The sequence below is a fragment of the Hoplias malabaricus genome, chromosome 6 (genome assembly GCF_029633855.1).
Source record: "Hoplias malabaricus isolate fHopMal1 chromosome 6, fHopMal1.hap1, whole genome shotgun sequence".
In the NCBI taxonomy this organism is placed as follows: Eukaryota; Metazoa; Chordata; class Actinopteri; order Characiformes; family Erythrinidae; genus Hoplias; species Hoplias malabaricus.
Window position 1 is genome coordinate 23,497,628 of NC_089805.1, and position 8,866 is coordinate 23,506,493.

General features: G+C 40.2%; 1 protein-coding gene across 1 annotated transcript in view; it reads right to left on the reverse strand.

Moving 5' to 3' along the window:
* Positions 1-8,376, reverse strand: part of jazf1a (JAZF zinc finger 1a) — a 20,979-nt gene extending 12,603 nt beyond the window's left edge. The window contains exon 1 of the mRNA XM_066673708.1: positions 8,209-8,376. Coding sequence (XP_066529805.1) covers positions 8,209-8,323 — 115 coding nt within the window. The 5' untranslated portion in view covers positions 8,324-8,376. The remainder of the gene's footprint in view (positions 1-8,208) is intronic.
* Positions 8,377-8,866: the final 490 nt, after the last annotated feature.

Here is an 8,866-nt window from a genome sequence, read left to right on the forward strand (position 1 = left end):
TAAACAGAAAAAAGAGGTCTAAGCTCCTAGCAGCTGAAAGCATGTATTTTAGTGCAAGCCTAGCCTCTAGTGGTCTAAACGTATAATACAGCATATGACTCGAGCACTGCTCTGCTGTTGGTTACTCGGCTCCTGACACTTACAGAACACTTTTAGCTCTGTAACACATCATTTAAATTATAGGACAATTAACAAGCAAGGGATGATCAAAGAAATATAACTCTGAGACTCTGAAAATGTAGATCATATGTTTAAACGAACAGGGAGATGATACGCTAGTCAGGGACAATTAAAAACGCAGTTACCAGGTACGAGTTTATTTTTCTATATTGATCAATCTAGATATTTATCACAATATTACCATTTTATCACACGGAGACAAAGGACATCCTTCTAAAAGTGTAGACAGAATACACCAAATGTTCATTACTATACAATATTTAAATTTAAATGTGTGTGTGCATTTTCATTTCATTTTATATATATATAAGGCTTAGAACAGTGCTTGTGATAGTTTCACATTTCATTCATTGTCCGTAACCATTTATTGAGTTCAGGGTCACTGTGGATCCAGAGCCTACCCAGAATCATGGAGAGCAAGGCGGTTATGCACTTGGGAGTGTTTATATATTGGCCGTGTTTATTTATTAAGGGCAGCGGCCTGATGTATGGCATTGTATTCAGTTTTATATTTGCAAGTTGAGAAAATAATTTAGTGTGAGGAAAATGCACCTCAGGCATCGAAAAGTCCTCTCGCAAACAGGAAAACATCTTGAGGAAATTACATTTTGAGTGAAGAAAAACCCAGCGGCGAACTCGGTGCTCGCTTTCTCCCTGCACCTGAGGGAAAGTTTCTGCGATTGTGTTCACAGAGGGAACAGGAGACTATAACATTCACTTATCATTCATTGTGTGTAACTGCTTATCTAATTCAGAATCGCGGTGGGTCCAGAGCCTACCCGGAATCACTGGGGGCAAGGCTGGAACACACCCTGGAGGTGGCGCCAGCAGGTAGTGTCGCAGTCACACAGCTCCAGGGGTTGGTTGGTAACACACGTTGGTAGGTGGATTGGTGACTCAAAAGTGTCCGTAGGTGTGTGTGAATGAATGTGTGAGTGAATGTGTGTGTTGCCCTGTGAAGACTGGCGCCCCCTCCAGGGTGTGTTCCCGCATTGCGCCCAATGATTCCAGGTAGGCTCTGGACCCACCATGACCCTGAACTGGATAAGCGTTTACAGATAATGGATGGATGGATGGATAGTTAGTACATACACACAAGCACTTGATTTAAACCCATTATAGTCTTGCTTGCCTTCTCACGTTCCTCTCCTATGTCCATTTACCGTAATAGTATGAGCATACGTGCAGTTGGTTGTGCTAACAGGGAATAGAAACTATTCAGCCTTAACTCATTATGTTCAGTAGACATTGGCTTATTTTGGTATTTCTCTCTATTACAGTGTTTTTTTATCTTACATTCTATTTAACGGTGATGTTCATGATTGTAACCAAAAAAACATTTTCATAAAATTCGGATGTTTCCTGGTCATTTGCTAGCTCTCCACACTGTGTGCTGGAAACAGCTCTGATGTGTTTACAAAGCCCCAGTGTCAGTAAATGAGAATTAAAAAAAAATGTCTTAGTCCTGTATGCTAGGCTTTCTCTCGGAAGAGAGCATGGCACAAATGGCATCTGGAGGATTTTAGACAACGAATAGTAGGTGAATAATATTAACTTATTTCTGCTGTTTCTTAGTCACTTAAGTATAAATGTCTCCAAAACCAGGAGACGGCTAAATGTATTACCGAAAGTGCTACAAAACTAAACAACTCAAGTTACAAATGGGTTTCTGTGGCAATTCAAACAGTGAATAAAAACATTGTTTTTACAAGTTGAACTTCATCCACGTACAAACAACAGTTGTTGTTTTTTTCCTCAAACACACCATTCCACCTTAAATAGATGCTGAGATTCTGAATGTAAACAAACTACAGAGAACTGCGTATCCCCTCAATCGCAGACATTCCCTTTAAGAAAGAAAATGAACAGTTAAATTAATTGTGGTACAATGTGGTAGAATGTGCTTGTGTGATACATACTCTAAGCTTCTAGTTTAAAAATACCATTAAAAATTAATAAAGATATGTGCCCAAGAATTGCAACAGAAAATGGTTATAAACTGATCTTTCTTTAAGGAAGAGGTCTTCAGGAAGCCCTCTAGTCATACACAAACAATAGGTATCCTTAGTCAAGTAATACCACAATGTAATGCATTCTTGCAGTTATAATTCCTGATGGCACATGAATGTGATATGGACTTATTTCAGGCAATGTTTGGTGTTTTATGTGAGGTATTGAACACCTTGAATTCATATAGATCATGGATCATTTTATAGATCATTGTACAGTGAAAGCAATCACAGCCTAGTGTCTTAGTTACCTCTGTCACTGGGGTCTATTGTGGTCAGCCCGTGGTCAGGTGGTTTAAATATTAGCTTAGTTAGCTCAGTTTAGTTTGTTATAATCATTCCGCAGGCATTTGGGACAGATGTCTATTACAACAAGAACATTCTGAATACACAATGTATAATGTTTGTATTGGGTGGTTTTTATGATGTAACCTGTTATCTGTACACAGCAGTAACAATAACCTGGAGAAAACTCTGCTGATTATGCTCTGGACATGTTTGTGCATCTCTTTTTCCTTTTCACACACTTGCAAGTGTGCACATGCACAGGAAAACACTGGCAAGACTACCTGAAGCCCTGTACTGAAAGATAAGAGGAAAGAATTACATCATCCAACATTCCTCTCTACTTAGACAAACAGTGAGGCAAGCAGTTAGAAACACTTGGACAAAGCCAGACACTCTCTCTCTCTCTCTCTCTCTCTCTCTCTTTTCTCTCACACACACACACATACATATATATATATACCATTGACAACTGGCTGCTCTGCTGTTTCTTGGCCAGCTGTGAGCCATTGTATCATCAGTTCACGTATAACAAATGTAACAGAATGTCTAGAGATCTAGATGTGGCATTTGCACTTACAGATGGTGTCTCAACAGTAAGGCATCTAAAACATCACTGGCGAAAACTCTTGACATGAATTAAGCCTTGTCTTGGACTAACAGTAGTGTCAAAGGCTTGGGTCTGACATCTGGGAATATGGCCTTGGACGTATTAGTCTATACAACTACTTTGCAACACTGTTAAGAACTGAGAATGCTTTGGTGGTTTTAACAACATCAACAAAACATATGAGATCAAGTATGAGCACAGTTCTAAGTGTGAAGGTGGCATTCTAGATAATATTAATTCAATGATAAATCAATCCATGTGCATAACACAAAAATGGATCATGATATTTTGATTTTACACCCATTATCAAAAGAACAGCTGCACCCAGTAGGAAGTGTGGGATTGCAATGATGTTTGGAAGAAAGATAAAAGTTACCAGGACAGTAACATAAAGCTGGGCTGTCAAAGTGTTTGTAATAAAGGCCAACAGTGATCTAGCATTGTATGAAATTACACCCCATGCCACAACACAAGGATTTCTGGATGTGTGAGTCATGACAAAAAAACATTCATCTTGGCAATGACCACAGTGCCCCCAAACACGGATTCACTGGTCATCCCCACCAGGACAAAAGCAGGACTCATCACTGGAGACGACCCGCTGCCATTTGGAGTGACGCCATGAGTCATCAGGCTATTATGGATAATGGCTCCCACCCTCTTTATCACATGGTAATGAGACACAGGAGCACGTTCAGTGCAAGACTCATTCAGCCCAAATGCACTACAGAGCGCCACAGGAGGTCACTCCTACCAGTGGCTACCAGACTTTATAACTCCACACTTAAAGCACGACACCTTTCACATGTACAGTAATAACAATAGAACAATTTTTTTAATTATGAGTGTAACAACTCAAATGTGCAATACTCTTACAGTATACAGTATATCTGTATTTATTATTATAGATGTGTACATATTGTAAATTTCCTTTTGTGTTAAATTTTTTATTAGAGTGTTTATTCTTTTACAACTGGCTGCTACTGTAATAATTGCAATTTCCCCCTGGGATCAATAAAGTATTTCTGATTCTGATTCTGATTCTGAGTCTGGCACAACACCAAGTCCGTCTTTGGCAACGCTTACTTGGTGTTGAGGGCAGTGGTCATCAGTCTGCATGCAGCCGTCTGACACGTAGAGAGTATAACTAATCGCACATATCAGAACATCCATCAGTTCTTCTTCTCCATGTAGGTCTCCCAGATCCTTACTGGGCTATGATAATATACGCACCACTGGAGAGCTATGATGCAACACCTCTCAAACACTCCCAGCTGCACAAACGGTTTTCAAACTCTTCTCGGAGGCAGACTTTGCTTGCAAAGGATGCTACCAACACAACAGCAGGAGTCAGAATGGAAAGCATGTGCAATGGGACAACCTTATAGAGTCAGACACATACAGCGATAAGACATCCTTGATAATGTCACTTGTGCTATGTGTCTTATGAAGTCAAACCTACCCACCAAGTTTCATTCCTGTCAGTTGATTACTTCTGGGTGACAATGAGTGTAACTGATTAAGTGAGAACAGACAAATTATGCTATTATTCACATAGAGCTATGTATTAGTTCCAGACTCTTTATGTAATGAAGTATGCAGTGGGACATTGTTCTTGAACTAATAACACTGTGATGTAATTTATCATGATAAGGCTCTGGACCCACCGTGACCCTACAAATGTGCAAAGGATTAAGCAGTTACAGAAAAATGAATATATCAACAAATGAAAGACAAAATAGTCATAATGCCCACAACTATTCCAGAATGTAGACATAGTCCTGTGAAGAATACAGCAGCACTGGCACAAGATGCAGTCTCTGATGCATTTGTCAGAATACTCAGGGCATCACAAAGTATCAAGGGTCTTCCTGGTGCAGTGTGTTTTGTTTTCCTGAGTCAGGAATCAAACCCCAGTCTACCAAGAGGGGAGCAGCAGTGTTATCCGCTAAGCCTTAACAAACCACTGACAAGCATAGAGAACAAGACCAGGTTGCTGTTAACTGACAGATTAGAAAAGGAAAAATGTTTTCTGGGCGGATATTAGTTTAGAGTTATGATTTATGAGGAAACATGGAGAAAAAAATCCAAATTATACTACTTTTATCTGAAAAACGATGGTATTGTGTGGCTGCCAGTGGAAATTGATCAATCACCATTAGTTATGACAGGTGCATGAAGATGAATACCAAACTTCAGTACAAATGTGGAATACATGGAATAAATCTCAGTACACATTAATCAGCAAAGCTGACTCTCGCATGCATTTCATCTACTTCATCCAAGACTGAAATCAGAAAAGCCACAGATGCCAATAGGAACTGAATACTAGTGGCTTTACAGGTCTGGCAGAAGATCACCAAGGAAATTCTCCAGAGCTTTCACGACATCATCATGTGCAAAGGGATTGCTGTCAACTATAGTGAGATGAAAATTTAGTTGGATATCCAAATACTTTTGCATCTGAATAGAGAGGACACTCGGAGTAGGGTTTTTTCCTGATCTAAATGCAAACAACAAACTGAGGCAAAGAGCCAGATCATTACCACAAGGAGGCAGAGTCGCTTCAGCTTTGAGGAAAGCCTTAGGTTTAGAGGAGAACAGTTATTAAATCACAGTAAATATAATGTCTTTCTGACCTGCTCCAAATATAACATCATGATTAATCTCTTTGGAAAACTATTTGTACATTTAAATATTTAACTAAACATAAAGATAAGTGGTTTCTAAAACTTACTAAATTAATTAAACAAATGAGTGTTTAGAACCTGATCAAGAGACAGAAATTCAGGAAAGTCTGCTCACTTCATAGTTTGAGGATAATCAGTGCATTAGTTTAAAGGCCTACTGATGAAGTACAAAAAAGTATTCGTAAAAATAAAAGAGAAAGCAGAAAACTTATGGTGAGCTCAAATGTACAGCTGGCATTTCAAATACATATCCGGTACAGTGCCATGGATATTTCTCAGCCTGGAAGATAATTTGCTCTATATGGCTTATATAAATGCTGCAAATCAAATAAATGAGTGGCAATAAACTTAGAATAATATAGTATTTATTTTTGCTGTGTTTTATAAAACAAAACTTGCGACAGTCCTTTAAATCTTAAATTTCATTTCCTGAGCTTGTAATTATCTGTAATTACTATAATGTAGTTACTACTTCTATCTCTGCCTAAAACATTTGCAGTGTAATATTGATCTACCAAAAGATGAGGCATTGTGTTCTGTGCCCAGGGGTCAGCTTCCTGACCTTTAAGGTCCAGCCTGAGATCCCTGAGGAACTCACTGCAGCTGATGCACAAAATGTCAAAGGGTATATACAGTACATGCAAATCAGGCTGCAATCTAGCTGTAATGTAACAAAGGTTTAAGATGACATAGACTTCTCTTCTTTCTTCAAGTGTCACTGTTAGAATATGGGTAGCAACAGGGCTCCATTGTAATACAAGCAAATTGTGCCCAGGTATACACAGTCCAACCAATCACAGCCCTTTATCACCTCTATGTGACAGCCAGTTGCCATGGGAACAGCAATCCTTCCCCTCAAGATAACTTACAACCCCAAAGCTGCATGGTTGACACATATGTATTCTCAAAATAAAACACAACTGCAGGCTTGTTATTAGCATGTTCACCAGTGTGTGAATAAACATAGGCATATAACGAACATTTGTGTACAAGCTTATATGAATATTTAGGACTATAAAATGCCAGTGTAGGACACAAAAGTTAGCCTAAACATAAATAGACTTGCAAAATAAAGCTGCATAATCATGAAAAACAAGAAAATTATAATAAAAATGACATGAGTCCTTTAAGTGTACATTTAAGAACAGCTTTTTAAATACACCTTCCAGTAAAAATCAAGTATTTTACTTTGTTAACGTGTCTATGTGAAGTCAGCAATATAGCTGTGCATTTCCACTTTGAAAGAGCATTGTTTCAAAGACAGTCTAAAACAGATGAAATCATAAGGGTTTCTTACATCACAAACCCACGGAACCAATCCCCTCCAACTGCAGGGCGAGGCGTTTGAGCTGCAAGCGAAGGGACAAAGGGGTAAATGGAGACTGAGACAAGGACTAATTGCATATTTGTAATTCTGTGCGTTCAATTCGATTTTAGTTATATAGCATTTTTCACAACGAGTGTCGTTCCAAAGCACCTATCTTCCAGAATTTACATAGTGTAGTTTCTGCTGTGCTGAACCCAGAGTAGCAAAGACAGGAAGTTTACAGCTCAGTGAAGCACCACAATGATTTTGAAGCTGTAATTCTAATGTAAAATACTGCATAATCCTTAAAGGAAAGTGCTTCAAAAACAGTTCTCAATGTTAAAGCAAAAAATACTTTAAAAAATCTACTGGTTTGAGATGTTATTTAAGATTCCGTAAAACAAGAAGACACTGCATGCTACAAAGCTTGACTTAATAAAAGCATTACAATTGTGTACTACAGTAGAATAAAGGCATTCTGAAAGCATATAGTTGAAAATATCTTATTTAAATTTGCCTGCAACAGCTCATATCTCTGTCACTTTTGTAGGGGTTTGAGAATACACTGTGACAGGACTCCTACAGCACAGCTGGCCTCTGTCTGAGTTTAACCAGAAGTAAGAAAGCGGAGTTTACTCATAAACCTCACTTAAAATGTTACACCAAGAAACAGGGGCTAAAGAAAAATACACTGTTGAAACGGCCTTAGCGGACACGGTGTGAAGGTGTGGGAGTGTTATGAAGGCTGGCGACCTACCTCACCTCCAATACACACACATACACGCGAATACACACACACACACGGCTAGACTAAACAAAGCTGAATGTGGAGAGAGAGCTAATGAACCCAGTGCAGGCCTGCAGCGCCGGCTCAAATCTGAAGTAAAGTGCTTTTTAAAGTAGTGCTGTGCAGCGTTACGTTTCTATCCGACATTTCATCTTCGCCCCACCTCGCTAACCGGCCCTAAATGAAAGGCTTTAGCCTCCCTCTCCCCCTCCCCTCCCTGCTCCATAACACACCAAACCGCAGCAGCCAAAGCAGAGCAGGGCAGTGGAGAGCTCCGCTAGCTAGCGCCGGCTAAAGGCTGGGCTCCAGCGGCGCTAGCGGCCGTGTGGCGGGGGACTCACCGATGTGGTTGTCCTCGATGTGGACGATGAGCTCGGACAGAGACTCGAAATGCTGCCCGCAGCCGCCGAAGCGACAGGCGTTAGAGAAGAAGGAGGCCGCCGCGACACCCGTCATACTGCAGCCGACAGAAGAGGAGAGGAGAGCAGACAGGAGAGGGAGAGAGGAGAGGGAGAGAAGAGAGAGAGGGAGGAGGAGGGGAGGAGAGGTGGAGAGCCGGCGGCCCGGAGCAGCTGGAGCAGCAGGAGGAGGAGGAAGACGGTCACCTGTGTAGCACGGTCCTCGTGTACCTTAAAGACACAAAACACCGATTTCTTTTACATTTGCCTACATAATTCAGTAGTTGAGATGTGAACGGTAAATCAGTGTTTTGGTATGAAACGGTATATATTAGAGAAAACTTCTCACCTCTTTAAGTTGGTGCTGTTAGGAATCAGTGCCACTGCTCACAACACAAATGAAGCCGTATTATATACAGCTCAAAAAGACCTATGAATATCTCCAGAGTTTCTAATGTGAAACACGAACTGGCTACTAACTCACTCACACACTCACTCAGTCACATTTCACAAAGTACTCCATGAAGGGGTGTGGCTCATTGCTTCACCACACAGTGTATGTCATATCAGAGCCTTCATAAATGTCGAACTGCATTTTGTT